This window comes from Carcharhinus amblyrhynchos, chromosome 11, assembly GCF_965287045.1.
Source record: "Carcharhinus amblyrhynchos chromosome 11, sCarAmb.v2.hapA, whole genome shotgun sequence".
Classification (NCBI taxonomy): Eukaryota; Metazoa; Chordata; class Chondrichthyes; order Carcharhiniformes; family Carcharhinidae; genus Carcharhinus; species Carcharhinus amblyrhynchos.
Genome location: NC_137334.1, coordinates 70974316 through 70998405, shown reverse-complemented (window position 1 = coordinate 70998405; position 24090 = coordinate 70974316). Strand labels below are relative to the sequence as shown.

Genomic DNA, 24090 nt, shown 5'->3' with positions numbered 1-24090 from the left:
TGGAATCTGTGAAGGTGCCAACCACCTCTGTGGAGGCAAAGGTGCGTGTGTGTGTGTGTCTGTGTCTGTCTGTCTGTGTATATGTATGTATAAATGCCTGTGTCTGTATTGTTCAGAGCTGTAGCAAAAATAAGACACTGGAATGGCAACAGAGCAGCCTGCTAGATGCAACTGTCAGAGGAATGCACACACAGTTTACACTGTAATGCCCTCAATTAATTCCAGCCTGAAACCTTCCCTGATGGGGAATGAGGATGCATTCAGAATGCAGAGTTCAGGCAGCCTACAGAACATAACAAGAGGTTGATGATAGTAGGAATTGAGTTAGTTCTGCTATCCAGGGTGAAGTGAAAATATGATATTGCATTCAGTGGGGATCCATTTCTAAACTGACATCTTTCTATTAAAATAGTGAACTTGCTTTATCATCGTGTGGCACAAAAAAAATGTTTTCACATTTTGGACCTTAATTTCAAGCAAATATCCTCATAGAAAATTTTAATTTTGTTTGATCTGGGTCTGTTTTGCATAAACTTTATTTCTTCTTTGATTTGGTTTGGTGGTTCCTGTGACAAAAGTAAATATTTGAAGTGAATTTCCTAGTCTATTAAAAATGCTCTTTAAGTAGCTGCATTAAAGTTTGTGCAGTTACTTCAAAGGATTTCTGACCATATTCCATCAGTTCAAAGAAAGCCATTGAAATTTGGCATTAACCGCTTAAATAAATTTTTAAAAATCCATATAAAGAATGACAATGACAGCATACCTTCTAACATATTACTCTAATCAATACAAATTTTAATGTTGTTATTGAAAGACATACATGTGATGAAGGAAACACAAAAAGCTTTTGTTTTTGACCAGTGTCAGTTTACAGACAGTTTATTGTCACTGGAATAGATTTTCAAATTTTCACCAGTGTGTAAAACTGGTGTTATAGATCAGCTCGTTACTTTCGAGACTATCTGATTTTCACTTCCAATGAAAAGATTACTCTGCTATTGTTCTTAGTCAACTGAGTGACAGAGCTCCTGCTTTAAAACTATGGTTATGATTTTAGAAAATGAAGCACACTGTATCACGCGTCAAATATTGATTCGCAGAAAAGTGAAAGCACATTACTAATCGATACAGCTTCAAACTATATTCTGCTCTAATATAATTTGACATCAGTCAAGGCCTAGTCAGAAATGCCTATAGTTTTGCACGTGTTTTGAAAGTAATATTGTCAAATTATAGACAGTGAAATCAATAGCTAAGTGGATCTTGCTTTCCCATTTACTTATTTTCCATGAGAAAAACATGGGGAATCTTTATTTATTCACCAGGTTTTGGATCTTTCCTGATGTATTCTCTTCATGAGGAGATCAGAGGGATACCACTTGAACCCAATGATAAATCAGATGCCTTGCTGCCAATATCTGGGACATCACTTACTGTAGGAATAGACTTTCATGCAGGTTTGTATTTTGTTTTCCTTTCAGTACATTTCTGAAGGGTTAATGAATGCCTAAACATTGGAGTTAGTTATAAATGACAAAATGCAATTTTATTTCAGTGACTTTCATCCAAGTTAAGCCACAGGTGGAAGTATCCCTTAGAAGGATTATTATTTTTTCACTAAGCATTTGATGGCATGAAGATTATAATGAATGATTTGGCATTTGATTACTCTTTATTGATGTATTTGAAGAAACATCTTTTCCAACAAGCAGATAATAACCCAAAACAAATTGAGAAGAGTTGGCTCAAGTAAGTACTCGTGTTATGGTGACAGAGTTGTTAATAAATAGATGTTTGATATATTGACTGAGAATTGCCTCCAATGCCCTTTTTATTATTTTACTTGTCTGAACAAGGGGGTCAAAATTCCTGGCTGACTTTAAAGTAAATTGAAGTAGGATGCTTGTATCTTAAAAGTATTGCTTCTCATCTTGAGCAGTTCTGACATTTGGACAAGTGTTTGCTCTGTTATTTTGACCTGCCTGTATATTACTTTTCTACTTAACTCAAGATTGCCAATGAAAACATAACTGAATATTGGCCATGAAAGGCATCAGCCAGTGTTTATTCAGTAACCTGACAAACACAGTAAATTAAACATATACCAGGATTTCCTGAGTGAGTGGTCATGGATTCTTTGCAGACAAATATGTCACAGCAAACAAGGTAACTGCCACAACAATGATCAACGTTGTAAAAAGAATTTACATGACAGCTGCATAGAAACATAGAAAATGGGTGCAGGAGCAGACCATTTGGTCCTTCGAGCCTGCATCACCATTCAATATGATTATGGCTGATCGTGCACTTCCAGCTTGGTATGGCTCCCGCTCTGCCCAAGACCGCAAGGAACTGCCAAAGGTTGTGAATGTAGCCCAATCCATCATGCAAGCCAGCCTCCCATCCATTAACTCTGTCTACACTTCCTGCTGCCTCGGCAAAGCAGCCAGCATTATTAAGGACCTCACGCACACCAAACATTCTCTGTTCCACCTTCTCCCTTCGGGAAAAAGGTACAAAACACTGAGGTCAAGTAGCAAATGACAGCTTTTTCCCTGCTGCTGTCAGGCTTTTGTATGGTCTTACCTTGCATTAAGTTGATATTTCTCTGCACCCTAACTATAACTGTAATACTACATTCTGCACTCCCTTGTTTCCTTCTCTAAGAACGGTATGTTTTGTCTGTATAGCGCGTAAGAAATAATACTTTTCACTGTATGTTACTACATGTGACAATAATAAATCAAATCAAAACATCCCACTCCCTCAGTCTCAGTTAGGAAGTATCACATTTGTACTGCCTGGTTGGAATGTGGGATGGAATGAAACTGAAGGGCAAGTTTTCTCAGAAAACCGGGAACCAGTGTGAGGGGTCGCATTATCTCATTCTGTGATTCATTCATACAGGCAATCGAAATGTTATAATGAATAGATGGCCAAGACTCCAAGTTGGTGAAGAGTGGGGCATTTTACATTTAATTGTACTGTAGCATTCAAACGTGGGCAGTGACATGACCTAGGACATTTACCTGCTAGAAAGTCAGCTGGATTTTTACAATTGATTCTGGTTGAGTAGCTAAATCGCTGAGTAACTGGATCTCATGACATCATCAGGCCCCCAACTGCAACCTTAACTTCAATCCGAGCAGGGATGCCAGGTTACAAAAATCCTCATGAATGAGATCCGGACATTGAAGAAGTTTTCGCGACAGGTTTATCATTTTCCTTTGTGGGAAATTACATTCATGAGTTATATTCATGCCTAGGTTCCCCTAAAATTAGTGGATGGAGGAAAATATGCCCCATCCAAGTGGATAGCAGCAATTGTAAGATGGAAAGGAGAAATGCATGTATGGCAAAAGGATTTGTGCAGTGAGTCGCACAGTGACACTGTGGTTAGTGCTGCTGCATCACAGCGCCAGGGAACTGGGCTCAATTCCGGCTGTGGGTGACTGTGTGGGTTTCCTCATGCCTGCGTGGATTTCCTCTGGGTGCTCCGGTTTCCTCCCACAGTCCAAATATGTGCGGGTTAGGTTGATTGGCCATGCTAAATTACCCCTTAGTGTAAGGGTGACGAGTAGGGTAAATACGCAGACTTACGGGGATAGGCCTGGGTGGGATTGTTGTCAGTGCAGCCTTGATGGGCCAGATGGGCCAAATGGCCTCTTTCTGCATTGTCGAGATCTATGATTCCATGAAAAATCGTTTGAATGGATGTGTCCAGTTTATTCAGGAGTTAAATCTGGGCACTGCTAGGAACATAGAAGTTTCTCAAGAAAGGAGACCAAGATTTATCTATTTACCTTCCATCTCCCTGGGCGTTGTGTGATATAAGGAGAATGGAGTTGTTAGGAATATTGGAGCTATCAATAAATTTATTCACTGCGGGTATTACTTTATACTGTAACGTTTTTACACATCAAAGATTCACCTGAAACCATTCATGAATAAATCAACGTGCGCTACCTCTGATCTCATTCCCGTCTTATAATACACCATTTTGTGATTTAAGACTAATTTCCACCTGGAATTACAAGCGTAGTCATTATTATTATTCATAATAGTGATTTCTTTTCATAGCACTTCTTGTGTAAACAAGAAAGAAAGACAGAAACATTTGTACTTCAAATTTAAAAATGTTCAAACCTCAGGTGATTAAAAAATTCTGAGTCAAGATTGTAATTATAACTTGACTGTACTTTCCTTGTAGCAGCTTGAAAGAACATTTAGTATGTTAAGCACAAAGTTTAAAGATGATGAAGAACTGAAGTTGATTCCAGAGGCCATCTTGAATTCTACAACTGGATTAAATTAACCTTCTGCCACTTAGTTGGCAGAACAGTCTTTGTAGTTAATCATGGTTGTGAATCCTGATTGGGAAAACAAAAATTAAAGACAGATCCCCCATTTTAATTCTTTTGAAGTTTTGGATTAATAACGGGTGCCTTGAGCTCAAAACTTTACTATCTAGCATTTCAACACTTTAATTCAGTTTATTCGTAAGTTTCTCAGCTGAGGAACTGGCATCTAATGCATTATAAATGTACCTGGCACTGTGCACTGCAGGAAAAGGTAAGCTGCACTGTTAAAGATTTCTGATGATGTTTAAATAGTTTGATTGGATTAGCCATAACTGAGTTACTTCAAAGCTCCTGTGAAATTTTTTCTTTGGTGGCTAATCAGATGTGCGTCCCTTTCACACAGTTTCCTTATTTAATGAAATGTAATGAAGCTAGTTGTATGTGGTAGGCTAACTAGTGCAATCAATCTTTCACAAGAAGAGAGAAGCTGGGAGAAATGCCCTTACCCATTGTCTGACCTGCTTTTCCACAGTGATTACAGAGATCTTTTGAGAAAGCAGATTGTTTAAAGATACAATTGGACAAACTCTTGAAGACGGATGGGGCATAACTTAAAGATTGCTCTAGCTAAAAGCCAGTGCAGATAGAATAGACTGAATGGAATGGATCTCTTCCATGATAATAACAGAGGAACTAGGAGCAGAAGCAGGCCATTTGGCTCCTCGAGCCTGGTCCGCCATTCAATAAGATCATGGCTGATCTTTCTGTGGAATCAGCTCCACTTACCCGCCTGCTCACCATAACCCTTAATTTCTTTACTGTTCAAAAATCAATATATCTTTTCCTGAGAAACATTCAATGTGGTAGGCTTAACTGCTTCACTAGGGCAGGGAATTCCACAGATTCACAAGCCTTTCGGAGAGGAAGTTCCTCTTCAATCAGTCCTAAATCTGCTTCCCCTTCTTTTGCGACTATGTCCTATACTTCTGGTTTCACCCACCAGTGGAAACAACCTCCCTGTTTCTACCTTATTTATTCATTTCATAATTTTATATGTTTCAATAAGAATGCCCCTCATTCTTCTGGATCCCAATGAGTATGGCCCTAGTCTACTCAGTCTCTCCCCATAAGCCATCCCTCTCAACTCTGGAATCAACCTAGTGAACCTCTTCTGCACCCCATTGAGTGCCAGTATGCCCTTTCTCAAGTAGGAGAGCAAAATTGTACACAGTACTCCTGGTGTGACCTCACCAGCACTTTATACAGCTACAATGTAATCTCCCTGTTTTTAAACCCCATCCATCTGGCAATGAAGGACAAAATTCTATTTCCTTATTAATTACTTGCTGCACCTGTAAACCAACTTCCTGTGATTCATGCACAAAAACACCCAGGTCCCTCTGCACAGCAGCATGCTGCAATTTTTCACCACTTAAATAATAGTCTACAATTCCCTACCAAAATGGATGACCTCACATTTACCATTATTGTACTCCATCTGCCAAACCCTTGCCCACTCACTTAGACTTGCATATATCCCTTTGCAGACTTTTAGTGTCCTCTGCACATTTTGCTCTGCTGCTCATCTTAGTGTCATTTGCAGACTTTGACACACTACATTTGGTCCCCAACTCCAAACTATCTGTGTAAATTGCAAACAATATGATCCCTGAGACATAGCACTAGCCGCTGATCGCCAACCAGAAAAACACCCATTTATCCCTACTCTTTGTCTGTTAGTTAACCCATCCTCTATTCATGCTATTACATTCCTCCTAACGCCATGCAGCTTTCTCTTATGCAGCAGTCTTTCGTGCGGCACCTTATTGAATGCCTTCTGGAAATCCAGGTACACCACATCCACTGGGTCCCCGTTGTCCACCGTGCTCATAATGTCCTCAAAGAATTTCACTCAATTGGTTACAAATGTATATGCAACCCATTTTAACCCAACTATCCAGCGAGAATTGTGGCAGTGGCAGGGGTTGGGGAAGTGAGGGGGATTAAAATTCTGTTTTACAATACTGCCGGAGTCCTACTTGTAATCCACGTTCAATCTGGATATAATTATGGCTCAGGCACCTAGTCAGCAACACAAAAGCCTCATAGATCTATGCAGATTGGGGTCACTGGGATCCCAGTTGTACCTTAACTCAGCCCAAAAATCTAAGCTGTGTTCAGGAGGCTGAAGAGGCTTTCAAAGGTCTGTGAAATGCTATTCCACAAGGGAATTCTCAATGGGCATTAATCTTCCTTCCTTTTCCAACCCATGAGACTTCCCTCCTATGAATTACCTGCCTGCTGGCAAAGCTTCACTTAGTGCCAGGTGTCACCCAGCAGCTGCTGGAAGTGTTACTTCCCCCTGACCAGCTGCTACTTTCTGCCAGTTCCACAGCTGAGGCCTCTCTTTTCTGACAAACAAGCCACTTGCTTGTACTCAAATCATTTTGGGAACATTTTTCCCTTTCACAGATGGTTAATATTTCTGGCTGGAAAATTGCTGTGATGTTTTTCAAAACATAAATTATTTGGCATATTTAATATTTTCGAATCTCAATTGGGGAGAGCGAGGGAACAGAACAGAACCAAACGTCCCACCAAAGCAATTTCCTGGATCTGCACCACTTCATCATTGTGCACCACTTTGCAATTGTCCTCTTCATCCCAAGCAGAGCTGTCATATATTTACAGCATAATCAGGATTGAACTGAGTTCTCTTTTCATTCAACTGAAGCGGGCCTGAGGAAAACCTCATAAGCTTTGAAGTAGAGACATTTTAATCATGAACTTTTACTTTCAAGACTTACAGTGGTCCCTTAGTATTGGTTTTGTCAATACTTTTATCAGCTTTGTGGAACTTTTTTTTAAAACAATGACATAATGGCTGGAATCTTATGACCATGCATGTTGGTGGGATTTTTCCACCCCTCTGCAGTGAACAGAGACTTGGCTGGTCCCCAGATTCACCGACCGTGCTGAAACAGGAGCATGGCGTGAATGGCAGGTAAAATCGTGCCCAATATTTTTCATAAGACGATATGGGGTCTAATGTAACTGTGGTGATTGTCCCTCTCAGGATCAATCTACACAGTAAGGGTCACATGACCTGGGGCACCAATCGGGGAGCAGGGTGGGAGATCACCCTGGTAAATGCGGGCTTCTGTTCTCAGAGTCACCTCGGGAGCTGATTGCAGCCATGGGGCTGCAAGCCTCTGTTTAGTTTTAACCTGTAAATAAATGGGTTATGTTTTCCTTAAACTGGTAAGTGAGCATCTTTGCAATAACAAAATAGCTTTTGCTAACTTATTGAAAAACAAATCATTTGCAACACTTCAGCAAAACAGAAAATCTTTAAAACAAGAGTGCGTGAGGATGAAACCTTGCATAATGTCGATGTTGAAGTCAACAACAGGACTTCAAAAAGCAAGAGGCATTGTCCTGTAGTAGTCTGCAATTTAATGTTGGTGATAGAAGTTGGTTTTAAGATGCCCAGGAATAGAATTTCATTGTTGAAGCAGTCCAATGTGGAGGACAGTGCTTTTGAACTCAACAGACTCCCGCAAGGCACCTTGAGGCTGCCGTCACATTACTGATCTTATCTGCACACGTAGTTGACAATGACTTTGGCAATCTGGAGGCTCTGAATGAATAGGGGGCAATGGAATCAATCTGATACCTACTGAAAGATTTTTTACAGCAACCTTAACTGTGGGAGTCACATCGCTAGTGGCAGTCTGGTTAACCTATGCCAGGGTTTCCCAAATCTTTTGAGCCACTAAGTGCCTATTGACCTGCGAAGAGCATCAGGAAACCCCAAACATTTTCATAATGTCAATGCCCCTTTTTTGATGCAAAATAGATGCAAACACATAAATCAAATCTAAACAACAATTTTCTAGTTATATCTATGCATAGATTATGAATTATGTTGAGGTACACAGTCATAATTATATCGCCAGCTACATGGACTCCTCATAACCCTTGGTCAAACCATCCTCCGATGGCCTCTTACCAATAACTACTGAAATAGTTAAGAGTAAATAGTTAATAGTTAACCTTAAGAGTGGGTAACCTTATAATAATTAAAAAAGTGTCTTATTAAAAAAAAGTTTAGATCTTGTCTTTTGTCATTGTTAATGGGAAGAATGATGCTGGAAAACTGATTTTCATATCAGACACACTTACATCTCTCTCAGACACACCACTTCCTCTCACACACACTCACTCACCTTTCATACACACACACTCACCCTTCCTGCCTCACATCCCTTCTCTCTCCAAGGCCCGAAACCTGTTCCCTCACAAGTGCTTCTCCAAGGCCTGAGAATTCTCCCCATGAGTCAGCCCAACAGCATCTAGCACCCCAAGAGGCCTTGCTCTGATTTGTCTATTTGATTGGTGTCGTTAATTGAAATTGGTAGCTGGTTTCATTTGCTGGCCATGTGTGGTCGCCAGTTCCGCGGACCTCCCAAAGACCCTTCAGTTGTCAATGGACCCCAGTTTTGGAATCACTAACCTATGCCCTTACTTCATCTACTTACAAGCTAGCATTGGGATCACTAACAGCGTGGGCTAACATGCTGCATTCATGTGTGTATTAAACAGATGGCTGGCTCATCCACTGTTTATTTCCTTCCCTACTAAATAGTAGCAGCAGTATGATTTGATTCTTCAACTTCACCATGCTGTTCCGTTCGTCAAAGTACAATAGTCATTGATGACAGCCGTATATTAGTCTTTCAGGCAATAGGTTCCTTTTCCTTGTCTGCTACAATGTGCTACAAATAAATGCAAAATGTTGGACTATGATCAGCTGCAGTTCTCTCAAGACAATGGGAACTGCTAACCAGCCAGATGCTAAGCAGATATTCAGAGTCCCCTGTGGAGGTTGGAATAACACCATCTCCTCTTCACTTATATCTTGAGATACATCAGAAGTTTTAGAGATGAGTAGATCAAAAAATGGGATTACATTGTCTACAACAGAGACTGTAAAATATGCTAATTGCATCCTTCCTGGGAATATACAGACAGAAGTTTTAAAAACTGATTTGGCCAAGCAGAATCAGAAGGAGGAGGAAAAAAAGTCAAAGTAATCTAATACCACTGCTGGAAGCCAGAAGTAAAGATCTCTCCCAATGAAGCTAAAAGAGTACCTCCATCAAAGTGCAATCTTTAACCAAGTCTCCAAAATTCTATAGGAAACCAACTCACTTCAAATGGACACAGTTTAGCAATCTAGGCCACAAGGACTAGCAAATGACTTAAGCATATATTCTTTTATTGGACTCTAACTTTCTTACTTTGTGTGTGTATTTGTTTCTTTTTTCTTCTCAACGTTACTCTCTTTGATGCAAGAAAATTGGATCTGATTGGCTCCTTCTTAAAAAAAGCAATACATTTGGATTGGAAAAGGTGTTTATGGAGAGAAGATTTAAAATCTTTGTTGCAACCAATCAAGAGGGCTGGACAGAAGGGAAACAGCCCAGTCGCCTTCATGCAGTCATATCTCAGGATGCTGACTCCATTGCACGCTTCTGAAGAAAAGCAGCCATGCAAGATTTTTTTTTGTTTACTTTATTCCGATCCAATCAAGTCAAATTAAAGCCAATTCAGAGTCCCAACAATTTGGGACATTCCTGATCCAAGCTGACAAAACAGGGCTCTCACTTCCTGTCTTGGGCTTGATCTACATGATCCAAGCTGATTGGAGTAGGTGTAGCTCCTCCAAGGCTTGATCTTATTTGCATCTTAGCCAAAAGGCCTAGATGCTGGCCTTGCAAGATATTGTACAATGTGATATGCAAGCACTGTAGCTAATGCTTGTGCAAGTGCATGCATTTGGGAGAATGAAAGAGGACACAAAGAACATTATGATTCAGCTTGCAGCCTCACCCTCCTCTCGTTTGATGTTCCTCGGTGGAAAGAAATCTAGGATAGATTCTTCCAAGAGTTTATACTTGCTAATCCCTTTCATAGTTCAGGTCAGTTTTGTCCCATTTTGTCATACATGTATTATAATTTGGAAGAATATGTGCAAAGTAATCTCACATTTGTCACTCCTCTGTGTCAGAAAGCAACCTTGTATCATGCAGCTGGGTTGTGTGACAAAGAGTGTGCGTGTGAAGACAAAGAACAAAGAGCAGCACAGCACAGGAAACAGGCCTTTCGGCCCTACAAGCCCATGCAGCCCATTTTAACACTCAGTGAGTGCCTTATTCAAGTCTTTCATCGATTGTCGACGTTTTTATTTACCTCTAGTGGGCTCCATAATAAAGGGGGTGCAAATTTAGGGAATTACATGTGTGCCAGATTAAGGGAGATCCAATTCAGGGACAATTTATTGACACCAACCAGCCTAAAAAGCACATTTTTGGGATGGGAGGAAACCAGAGCATCTGGAGAAAACCCACGCAAGCACGGGGAGAATGTGCAAACTCCCACAGACATTGATCCAAGCCGGAGATCCGACCCAGATCCCTGTAACTGCACAGCAGACAGTGATAGTCACTGACTTGTCATGTTGCCCGTCAGTTGGCCCAGTTTAAGCGTGCACTAACGGACGTGAAGCACTAGGCAACTCTCGAAGCAACATCCAAGAGCAACCCTCGCACAACCCATCGTGTGTATGCCCCTTGTTGGCCAACAAGGCAGACCGAATCGACATATGAGATGTAACTATGCCAGATGAAATCCTGTTGGAGAATAGTTATGTATAACAAACAGGGAAAGGGCTGAATGCTTGCATAAAAATGGGAATCTGCAATAAATTACAACATGTTACTAGGCAACGGCTTACGGCATGCTTTTGTTAAATTATTGTTGGATTGTTTTATCTTGTAAGCTTTCATCTTCTGCACAATATCTGAGTTGAGTAGGTGATGTGTACTGCATTGAATTGTCCACGCTCTCTTTGCCAGCAATAATGCATTACCATCCTCTGGGAAACTGCCCTTGAATGTCCTTGAGTGCAGTTCATGCAGGAGCAATTCCAGCCACCAAATAGGGGTTTCAAGCACTGCATCATTTCTTTGCTTAAAGATAGACTTTATTTTGTGTCTCCTTGTTTGTATTACCCTGTTTTAAGGTTAAGCTGAAGTTTATTTATTAGTGTCACAAGTAGGCTAGCATTAACACTGCAATGAAATTCTTCTGAAAATCCCCACTGGCCACATTCCGGCGCTTGTTCGGGTACACTGAGGGAGAATTTAGCACAGTCAATGCACCTAACCAACACGTCTCTCAGAATGTGGGAGAAAACCGGAGTGGAGGAAACCCACGTGGGCACAGGAGAATGTGCAGACTCCACACAGATAGTGACCCAAGCTGGAAATTGAACCATGGTCTCTAGCACTATGAGACAGCAGCGCTAACTACTAAGCCACCATGCTGTCTGCTCCCTCTTTGCTTTATTGAACCTTTCCAAAGTTGTAGGATGAATTTTAAATATCTGCAGCATTTGAAAAGGCACATAAAATGACTTCCATATATAATCGCTTACCTTTAGCAGGACACATTCCTTTACATTTTAGCCATTGCCCTTTAAGGGTTGAAAACGCCACGCACTTCTGCCCTGTCTCATGTATGCCGAACTTGCAGTGTCAGGCTCAATCTAGGAGCCTGCAATGAATAGTTAGCAAGAACTGCCCGGCAAGAAACGAGTGAACAGTAATTTCAGTGTCATGATCACAGAATTTACTCATGATTGCCTAAGGTTTTGAATCTCAGGCAGTTATAGCAATTAGAACTCGAATGAAAAATATTCTAAACATTATGCCACGATAGAACTGCATTGCCTCTCACATTGTTTTGTTTAACGGTTTAGGTTTGACATGATTCGAATAAATTGAACAAGGAAGTTTAAAGAAAAGTAAATTTTTAATAATTAGATATATGTTAACTGTTTAAAAAAAGGTATTGATATCATAGAGCTTTCACTTTGAAAGAAGATTTGTTTCTACTGTAATATATGTCCCCTGTGATGAAAGAGCTGGAGAGTAATGACTGAACCTCCTGTTGCAATCAGCGAGGAAGGAGAAACTTAGAGAAAATGTACTGGATTACATCAATTTAAATTAACTTGTGTGAAGGTATTTGATGACCCAATCAGTTCTGCGGGAACAGTATTATTATATATGAGTGTCCTAAGGTATTGGGTTAAAGGATAGATGATTACTCCCGACTGCTTTTCCTCTGTGTATCATAGTCCCTCATCACATAAGTGAAAGCTTCTGTTTTTCACTCAACTTGTCTCTAAAAGTAGGCATGTTCCATCATGCAAACACAATGGAGAAGGAGGTTCATCTCAGTCACTGAGAATGGGCTAACCCATCAGTTGGCAATCAACCATTTTTTTTAGATTAATGCAGGTACTATTTTATTCGATATATAGGAACTGTCAAAAGTAAATGATTATACTTCTGTTTAGTTAGATATTCTGGGTAGCACAAACAAAATAAATTACAGAATTTCCATATTTCATGCCCAACTATCATCATCTTTACAGGAACAGACTGCCAAATGAAACATTGATAATATTAAGTCTTTATTTACTACTTGAAACATAACATTAATGGCAAAGGGAATTCAAGGAACTCGTCTCCCATGTATAAAAGATTAGAATTGCAGAATACAATTGCACTCGCTTCACTTAACTCCCTGATTTACAGAAATGGATCCTGTGGCTTAGTGATATCCTATATGCTCCTTCATTTCTACCTAGGCAGTGATCATATCTAACAGTTTCCTTCCTTTTCTTTAATTTGTCCGGTTTCAAAAACTCTGTCATTATAATTGTGCATAACTTTTAAATTCCCAGCATGCCGATCAGATTTAGCTCTTGCCTATGCGCTATACATACAGAATGAGAACCACGTGGGGAGAGAGAATGAGAGACGTATAGTGAATATACGCCAAGGGAGCCACAACTATACTCCATAGGAGTAAACTAAAATGCACTGGTGAGCAAAGAACAAAATTTGTGAGCTGTAGTACTAGCAAAATGCTTTGAGAAGTAGGAAAGTGGCAAAGTGCGTCTGGATTTTATTCAAATGAAGTACAATACTTCACCACTGTGAATTCAGAAATAGCAGGAAGAGTTTGTTTCAATATAATATTAAAATATATTCAGTGGGATTGCAAGGGAGATCTCACTGGTTTATTTCACTATTAGATAATATAACTAGACAGGTTTTTCATATTGTTGAACATTTTATGGTGCACTTTGGTGTGCCTGAGTTATAACTGGAAATTGTTCCTTGGGGTTCTTTGACATAATATCTCAGAAAATAAGGACATACAAAATACAGATCCAAAGAGAATACTGGTGAGTAAACAATAAAGGGTTTAGAATTCATTTTCCCTGTAAATACACAACAAAAAAAGAGGTTCCTTATAACACAAAAGCAAAAGTATATACCCTACCCCATGTCTGTTACTAACTGGTACATTTTTTGGTAAGGTGAGACTAAGAATGAAATTACAATTACAAAGAAGAATATTAAAATTGATAATTTTCAGTTGTCCTGTAATTTGCTTGCTAATTTATAAAAGCAAGTCTTCCATGATGAAATAAAGGTAATCATGATATGGAGATGCTGGCGTTGGACTGGGGTAAACACAGTAAGAAGTCTCACAACACCAGGTTAAAGTCCAGCAGTTTATTTGGTAGCAAACACCACTAGCTTTCGGGACTCTCCAGTGGCATTTGCTACCAAATAAACCTGTTGGACTTTAACTTGGTGTTGTGAGACTTCTTACTGTGAAATAAAGGTAACCCAGGAAACCCTCAACATTTTCATCAAAGAAAAAGTAGCTGGGTAGTGCCAGGGGGCACTTCCAGGGCAGGGAGTCTTCTGTTGGGGAGGTTTGTGGGTGGGAGTCATTTTCCATGTTCCTGAGTTGGGATTGGAATTCTTTGGGCCCTGGGAAGGGGGTCTCTAAGGAGGGGTTGGGGGTGGTTCCTCATGTCCATGAAAGTGGGGAGGGGGGGAAGGGTGGACAGATGCATGTTGGCATGGGAAGGGTCCCCATATTCATGGGAAATCCTTCTTCTACTTTTTTTAAAATCAAGGCACCCCCATCATTTGAAACCAGTTGCTGACTGGTTGAGCTCATTCAGAACCTGCCTCACCAGAGAGATGTTGTGGGACTTGTCTTCAGGACTATTTTAACTAAATGTCAAAATATATGGTGGGGAAAGCCAACAGTTCAGCCAGTGGGCAGCATACCATTTTTCTCACCTGAATTGATACTTGGTCAGAGAAAGATATAATTTTAACCATGGCAATTAAACATCATCAGTTATTTCAGTGTGAAGCATAGCGAAAAATTCCAATTTCAAAATTGCATTACTCCTTATTGTTCCCTACATTGGGAGTAAAATGTTATGTGTATCTTCTATACCATAGTCTATCAGAATAATGTATCAATATCTTTCTTCCTCATTCGTTAAATATTTCCCTTTGAATTGTTTATTCTAATTATTTTCAACTTTTGGTATTAACCAATTTAATTGTGCATAACCTTTCTTCCTAATTCCAATTTCCCTCGCATGATATTCTACCAAAGGGGTTTTGTCCATTCATGTTACCGCTTAGGGAATTATCTCCAATATAATTGATCTGGTTGTTTTGAATCTAACCATAATCTCAACTAATTAAAGGGGAGCTTTTATTGCAAAATACTAAATGGTTTGGTGAGGTAAATTAAGCCTACTATTTCAAGTTAGGTTAGGATACTGGATGATGGAAAATAGGCTAGCGCAAATAAAAGAGGAAAGAGTTGTTCACAGAAAAAAGTTGGTGAACATTTGCAATGGGCTTTTAGGGAATTAATAAGATCAGAAGGAACAAGGGCCATTTGGCCCATCGAGTCTATACAACGATTAAATAAGGCCGTGGCTAATCTAATTGTGGCCTTAACTTCACTTTCCCATCATCCTCCCTATCCCTTATCTCCCTTGTATATTAATAATCTGTCTAATTCCATTTTGAATATATTCAATAATTCATCTTCCACTGCTCCCTATGGAAGAAAATGTGAAAGAAAAATGACCCTCAAATTGGGTTTCCTCCTCATATCTGTCTTAAGCAGGAGACTCTTTACACAAACCTGAGAATTGAACATAAAGTCAGGTGAGAAGGTCTGTCATTTTTTTTACCTTTGTTGCTAGATAATTTAGAAACAGCAGGATATTTTATTCATCTCTATGTATCTTGTCAACAAAAACATAAAGTAATTGGAAAGAATCATAAAGTATTTGGCTCAAACAATTTTACTATATCAGAGAACAGGTGTCAGGATCCAGGATAGCAAGACTCTCTGTCATGATGGGAGGTGGTGGCATAGTGGTATTATTGCTCAATTATTAATCTAGAAACTCAGCTTATGTTCTGGGGACCTGAGTTCGAATCCTATCACAGCAGGTGATGGAATTTGAATTCAATAAAAAAAAATTGATTTAAGAATCTACTGATGACCATGAAACCATTGTCGATTGTTGGAAAAACTCATCTGGTTCACTAATATCTTTTCGGGAAGGTAACCTGATATCCTTCCTTGGACAGGCCTGTATGTGGCTCCAGAGCCACAGCAATGTGTTGACTCTCAATAGCCCTCTAAATGTAATTAGGGATGGGCAATAAACGCTGGTCAGCCAGTGATGCCCCTGTCCCACAAATCAACATTAAAACAAAATGATTCACTATTCACACTCTCTATGCTCACTTTAACAAGGACGATGCATATCTTTAAGGTTCATAGTGGGAGATATAGGAAGGATATCTGAGGTAGATTCTTCACTCAGAGAGTGGTTGGAGTGTGGAGTGCACTGCCTGCTGTGATGGTGGAGTCAGACACTTTAGGAACTTTTAAGCAGTTATTGGATAGGTACATGGAGCACACCAGAATGATGGGGAGTAGAATAGCTTGATCTTGGGGTTCGGACATAGCTCAGCACAACATTGAGGGCCGAAGGGCCTGTACTGTGCTTACTGTTCTATGCTTTTATGTTCTATGATGTAAACAATAACATTCCCATAGCGACCACAGAAATTTGAATTCCTCATCCGGCTTCAGCTTGAGTACTTTTATTCTTCAGGCAACTGGCAATACCTTGATGAACAGGAGTCTATCTCTGATTAGCAAACTCCAGGCATTGTTTATTTCCTTCAGTAGGATAATGGGGCTGAGAAACAAAAAGACAGATTGTGTAGAGAGGCTGAGAGGGTAGGACAAGACACATCTGGGGACTCAATCTGTTGGCTGGAACAGAAGGAGAGACATTGTGAAGTGCAAAACAAAGGTGGTGGGGTGACAGATTCTGTTGATGGGGGATGAGGAATCAAGCCCTGTTGTGATCGATTGGCATTTCTGTCTTTTCCTGAAAACAATAGGGGATAGTTGCTCTTGTGGTCTCAATGAATCGATATTATAATAACATATCCTTTAACTGACTGTAAACAATGGCACAGGAGACTCAGTAACATAAAGAGAGATGCTGCACATAAAATATTGTTTCCTGCCAGCAAGGATTATGAAAATACCTCAGCTTTTTAGATGTTATACCCCTCTGACTTTCGAGGACATTGATTTGAACAGGATCACTAAAGTGGTAATTTAGCAAGGACCTGCTCCAAAGTGGAATTTCTGCAAATTAGTGTGTGTGTTGAAGATAGCACTACCGGGCTGCTTCTGCAAATTGTACATCTGTCTAGTAAGCCTCAATGCTGTGATTGAAGGCAAAACAAATCCCCACTATGACTGCAAATGAAAGGAAACCAGCTGCCATAATGACTCGTGCTATATACATATGTGAAAGTAATTGTTTGACCATTGCTCCATGGGGAAACAGATTCACGTCAGTTTTGGAGTTATTAGTTGGCTACTTCTGCATAAAAAAAATCTACCTTTTCCACCGTAGAGGTTAATTCTGTGGTTTATAAACTGACACTGCCAACTTCTACTCATTGACAATGAATCGAAGCCAATTGCAGAATGTGCATATGAGGCCAAAGACTGGGGGTCAGTGATTTGAATACAGAAGCCACAGAGTACTGAAATTTATCCCCACTCGGAATATGCTCATAATACACAGAGTGTACACTATACTCAACCGTGGCTCGCAAAATCCAAAATGCTGTTATGTGTGATCCTGTATTGAGCAACACTTGTTGAACAATCTTGAGTGTGCTAATAGCCATACTAACATCCAATTAAAGATATTATTCACTTGTTAAAATTAATTTTACAGGAAGCAAAATAAAGATTGGGACACACACATGGTATTCAAGTAGAAACTGAAATATCATAAAGGAACTGTAATTTTAAAAGAAAATTTAAACAGTTAAAACAGGTAGTACAGAACAGGAATAATGCTGAAAAGAGAGACATTATAGAGGCTTTTCATCTTACACACATCAGGACAAATGCGTGAATGCCAAATTTCAAACGATCACAACAATTTAGATCGTAGAAGGCAAAAAAGAGTTGTGATTGTTTGGTAAGTCAACAGTGAGAAGCTGAGAGATTGTCATGGAGAAAGCGACAAGGGATTATGAACACCCAGGAAATACATAAGAGGTGCAAAGTTTGAACATATTGCTTTTGTTGGCAGAGAATGAATCCTTGTATGTGAATGTATGACACTTCTAGAAAGCATAAATGGGCGACGTTAAAATTTATTTTGTGAATTACAAATTTGGAATCTTTTCATGAAATTGAGAAATTGACTATCCATAAATGGATTTTTTTTTGGTGCCAATAATGTTGTTCAATAATAATTATGACTTAGTTTGGAAAAAGTTAAATTACATCTTATTCAACAAGACTTGTTACAACGGGATTATGGTGCAAATAAAGTAGAGATTACTCATTCAATTGATTCCCATCTGCCAGGACTTCAACATCACATCCTATTAAGGAACAAAGAGTCAGTAAAAGCAACACTGGATTTCCATATTTAACTGTGTACACAGGATGCCAAACTTCTCACAGAACGATGGCACTGGAAGCCACACAATCCTAGCCTTTCATTTCATTCACTCGTGGTTGTTTAAGGAAATTATTATTATTATCATGGATTGTGTGGCTTAGGTCAGAAATTAATGGCCATGATGTTGACAGGGGCAGATTTTGTAAGTGGCTTGCGGGTTGGAGTTTCAGTTGAGCCAGACTGCACAACGCGTATCCTTTACTACCAGATGGAAACAGCATGATTGACAGAATGGGGATCATTCCTGAGGTGGATGGATTTGGGATGGGTATGGGCTGAGGGGAGCAGAGGGGTGACTGAAGTTAGGAGCCAAGTATTGAGTTAGTGTGAGAAAAGGGAAGACGGTCCAATCCCAGAACCTGGGGGAAGGGTCCAGAGGAGCAGCACCCAATCCATGATACTGTGATGTGCGTTCCGATCTGCTATACCAGGCGGATCTCTGGATACAGTGCACAATGTTCAGGATAAAGGGATAAATGGCTTGGTAATCTAGAAGAAGTGACACGATGGTACAGTGGTTAGCACTGCTGCCTCAGATTCAATTCCGGCCTCAGGTTACTGTCTGTGTGGAGATTGCATTTTCTCTCCATGTCTACATGGGTTACCTCCGGGTATTCTGGTTTACTCCCATAGTCCAAGGATATGCAGGTTAGGTTAATTGGCCATGCTAAATTCATCCCAGATAAGCAGAGTAAATGAGAGTTATGGGATTAGGGCCTGGATGGGATTGTGGTCGGTACAGATTCGATAGGCCGAATGGCCTCCTTCTGCACTGTAGGGATTCTACGATTCCATGAAGCATTCCTGCTCCTTCACACAGGCGAGCAGTGCTGTTAGGGAACTTTTTTTTTACCTGAAGCTGTCCTTACCACTTGGCTGTTGCTCAGGAAAAGTCAATTCTGTATGAAAACTTCTGCGTAGACAAGAGGAGCAGTCATTCAAATTCACACACAGATGGGACTTTGGCCCATTCATATCCACCACCCTACCCCCAACTGTCCTAATTATTGGCTGAATCCATACATAAATTGTCTCAAATTTTATCCTCTGAAAATGGCATCGTTTTAGCTCCAATAGCCAGTCCATTGATAAAATTCAAATAAGGCATAAATTAAAACTGGTTCAAATCTCCTGACCATGGCCTTGTCAACCTTTAGATCAAAGTTGAAAATCCTAACATGGTGTTTGCTCTGGATCATTATCCCATTGAGCCCTGTTGAAGTGTGTCCGTATGTATGGATGTATAGTTTGGACAAAGACGTAATGAAGTTTGACTGTGCTGTCAAAGTAGGTTGATCCCACTTTTATGTGTGGACTCCCGCATGAAGAACGTGATTTGATCTAGGCAACATACCTTCCAGGCGGGAGAAGAAAATGATGTGAAACTGAGGAAGAACGCGAGAAAAAAATGTTCATTGGAAGATTAAACCTTCTTGTTGTGATTTGATTGGTAAAACATCCTGGAAAATTAGTGACCTTTTGAAATTTCAATTATCAAATTTTATTTGCAGCGAACGATACCATCTATTGGACAGACATGGGAAGGAGTACGATTAGCAGAGCTAAACGAGACCAGACCTGGAGGGATGATATTATTACAAATGGCCTTGGACGGGTTGAAGGCATAGCAGTTGATTGGATCGCTGGTATGAGATTTCTGCCCATTTTTCAATTACCTACTAATGTTGTAGGTTGATGGAACATTAACATTTAATCTCTTCTACATCTTTTTCAGGTAATATATACTGGTCAGATTATGGCTTCAACATAATAGAAGTTGCAAGGTTTAATGGCTCCTTTCGTTATGTGGTCATATCCCAAGGACTTGATCAGCCACGTGCAATTGCCGTCCATCCAGAAAAAGGGTAAACCAGCTTTTGTCTTAAATGAAAGAAAAGATCTTGATGGCCGTATTTGGCTTTCTTTTTTTTTCATTTTGATCAACTGAAGTATTTTCACATCCATGTCTTCCCTTCAGCTAAGCAATGTCAGCCTCAATTTTTCATTCTGCCTCTTCTAAGTTCGCAACTGGAAGCTTCTGAGTTAAGCTTTAGGAATAGGAGGTGCTTTGATGATGTAATGGATCGATCCAAATGTCAGACAGCTACAGAAACAGTCTTTTTCTTAATGGTTTGGAAAATATTAAGAGGTGTGTAAAAAATTGAAACAGAAGGCTTTATTGATGCATGAGTGCCATTTTACAATTTTGAATTTTTTTTTGCCTCTGCACAATTTGAGTGCTATTTTCCTCATAAATCTTGATGCACAATTTAAATCATTTCTAAAAAGGAATTTAGTTTGGTTTATTTATTAATGTCACAAGTAGGCTTACATTAACACTGCAACTCAGTTACTGTGAAAAATCCCCTGGTCAACAACACTCTGACGCCTGTTCAGGTACACTGAGGGAGAATTTAGCATGGCCAACGCACCAAACCAGCAAGTCTTTTGGACTGAGGGAGGAAACCGAATCATTCGGAGGAAACCAACACAGACGCACGGGAAGAAAGTACAAGCTCTGCACTGGCAGTGACGCAAGCTGGTAATCAAACCCAGGTCCATGGCATTGTGCCACCGTACCGCCCTCTTAAGGGTATCATTTTAAAAGCACAAATGAAAATGTTCATTTCCATGTTGTACTGTTTTCGACTTTTCTTCCACCCCCTTCCCAATCTTTCTCTGGAATGAATTTTCATTTTGGATTGGATCCCATGATGTTCTGGATCAGGATGTATTCCCATCACTATTTTTAATGGAATGGCCAATTCACAGCCAGGAAACAGTTTCAATCAGGGATTGTGGGAGGCCCTCCAGCACTCACAGATCAGTGGCCGCACTGGCCAACTGGGAGCTGCCGATCTGAAAGTGGAGGGGAAGAAGTTCAGATAGGATGTTTTTATTTGTTTTTAAGATGGGTGCCAATAAGAACATAAGAAATAGGAGCAGGAGTAGGCCATCTAGCCCTTCGAGCCTGCCCCGCCATTCAATAAGATCATGGCTGATCTGAAGTGGATCAGTTCCACTTTCCCGCTTTCTCCCCATAACCCTTAATTCCCCTGTCTATCAGAAACCTATCTACCCATGACTTAAATATATCCAGCGAGGTAGCCTCCACCACTTCAACAGGCAGAGGATTCTAGAGATTCACCACCCTTTGAGTGAAGAAATTCCCCCTCAACTCCGATCTAAACTGCAGCCCCCCCCCACTTGAGGCTGTGCCCTCTAGTCCTGCTATACTTTCTAAGCGGGAAGAATCTCTCTACCTCTACCCTATCTATCCCCTTCATTATCATATACATCTCTATAAGATCCCCCCTCAGCCTTCTAAACTCCAACGAGTACAGACCCAGTCTATTTAATCTCTCTTCATAGTCCAACCCCCTCATCTCCGGTATCAGCCTAGTGAACCTTCTCTGCACTCCTTCCAAGGCCAATATATCCTTCCACAAATGCGGTGACCAAAACTGCACACAGTATTCCAGCTGCGGCCTCACCAGTACCCTGTACGGTTGCAGCAAGGCCTCCCTACTTTTATATTCTATCCCCCTCGCTATAAAGGCCAACATTCCATTTGCCTCCTTGATCACCTGCTGCACCTGCAGACTGGGTTTTTGCGATTCGTGCACAGGGACAGCCAGGTCCCTCTGCACCGTAGCATGCTGCAGCTTTTCGCCTTTTAAATAATAATCCCTCCTCCTATTATTTCTACCAAAGTGGATAACCTCACACTTGCTAACATTATACTCCACCTGCCAGTCCTCGCCCACTCGCTCAGCCTATCCAGATCTCTGCAGACTTTCCACACTCTCCACGCAATTTGCTTTTCCACTCATCTTTGTGTCATCAGCAAATTTCGTCACCCTACACTCAGCCCCCTCCTCCAGATCATCTATGTAAATGGTAAACAGTTGAGGCCCCAGCACCGATCCCTGCGGCACTCCACTAGTCACCAACTGCCAACCAGAATAGCACCCATTGATTGCAACTTTCTGCTTCCTATTAGACAGCCAATCCTCTATCCACACTAACACCTTACCCCCAACTCCATGCACCCTAACCTTCTGCATCAACCTTTTGTGAGGCACTTTATCAAATGCCTTTTGGAAATCTAAAAACACCACATCCACCAGTTTCCCCCTGTCTACCACACTAGTCACATCCTCATAGAAATCCAATAAATTCGTTAAACACAACTTCCCCGTAACGAATCCGTGCTGCGTCTGCTCGATCAAACCATTCTTTTCTAGGTGCCTCGCTATTTCTTCTTTGATGACGGATTCTAGCATTTTTCCAACTACAGACGTTAAACTAACTGGCCTATAATTCCCTGCCTTTTGTCTGCTACCTTTTTTAAACAGAGGCGTAACAATGTCGTGATCATGGAGGGGCAGTCCCTCCACAGGACAGCCAGTGGCTGTGGCTGTGGTCTGACTGCTTTTTCAGGTAGTTACCTCAAGGATTCAGGGGCGTGCTCTCCCCATTTTCCCAATTTAGAATCATAGCAGAATCCTTACAGTGCATAAAAAGGCCATTCGTCCCATTGAACCTGCACTGACAACAATCCTACCCAGGGTCTCTTCCCATAATCCCACATATTCACCCTGCTAACCCACCACACACTAAGGGACAATTCAGCATGGCCAATCAATCTAACCCACATATCTTTGGCATTAGGGAAGAAACCGGAACACTCAGAGGGAACACAAGCAGACACAGGGAGAACAAGCAAGCTGAACACAAGCTGGAATTGAACCTGGGTACCTGGTGTGGTGAGGCAGCAGTGCTAGGTATTGTGCCATCATGTCCAAAATTTTAACCTGTATGTGTTCCAACCCAATATGGGCTTCTCACATATTGGTTGGAAACCTCAGTTGGCGAGAGACTGAGACCTTAATAGGCACTATAATTTGCTTATTTTACTGTACATGGGCTACCCACAACTTGGGTGACCAACCTGGCCTCTCTGACAATGCCTTGCAGTCAGGATCATGACACTACATTGATATAATGACCAGCAGCGCAAAACTGCGGGCCTGCCCACCTCCAAACCTGACTCCAGCCTTGTTTGAAAATTTAATCCTTTGCATCCTTCCTCCTCTGCTGAAAATTTCAGACTAAGCGTTAATGACATCAAGAAATGAATTGCTAATGCCATTTGCCATGCAGAAACCAGGCAAAAGGTGCAATTAAAATTATGAGGGGGTCTTTTCCATTAGATTGCTTCCCTCCCGAGGCTGGTAGAGGGTGATTTTAAACTACAAGCAACCATGACACCGCCAATGCTTAGGTCCTTTCACAAATCAGACTCGGATGACATAAACATAGCCTAAGTGCAGCCAAATTCAGCAATCAATGATGCACAGTGGTTAGCACTACTGCCTCACAGTGCCAGGGACCCAGGTTTGATTCCTCGCTTGGGTCACTGCCTCTGTGGAGTCTGCACGTTCTCCCCGGGCCTGCGTGGATTTCCTCTGGGTGCTCCAGTTTCCTCTCACGGTCCAAAAATGCATGGGTTAGGTGAGTTGACCATGCTAAATTGCCCCTTCGTGTCAGGGGACCAGAATGTGTAGGTGTGTAGGGTTGTGGGGATGGGGCCTGGTGGAGATTGTGGTTGGTGCAGACTCGATGGGCCGAGTGACCTCCTTCTGTACTACAGGATTTAATGATTCTATGATTCAAATTTGCTGACACCATCAAGTTGGAAAGCAGAGATACTGACCAATTTAATTATTGAATGTACTTTAATGTTTCCTTGTGAACCAAGACATGTGTTCCTCCAGGTCACATCTTAAC

At 40.8% G+C, this 24090-nt stretch overlaps 1 protein-coding gene across 1 annotated transcript in view; it reads left to right on the top strand.

The window, feature by feature from the left end:
- The window catches only part of LOC145350212 (low-density lipoprotein receptor-related protein 1-like), a 1564930-nt gene that overhangs the window by 1159470 nt on the left and 381370 nt on the right, over positions 1 to 24090 (top strand). The window contains exons 35-37 of the mRNA XM_080199274.1: positions 1329 to 1460; positions 19809 to 19943; positions 20033 to 20162. Of these exons, the coding sequence (XP_080055400.1) occupies positions 1329 to 1460; positions 19809 to 19943; positions 20033 to 20162 (397 nt within the window). The remainder of the gene's footprint in view (positions 1 to 1328; positions 1461 to 19808; positions 19944 to 20032; positions 20163 to 24090) is intronic.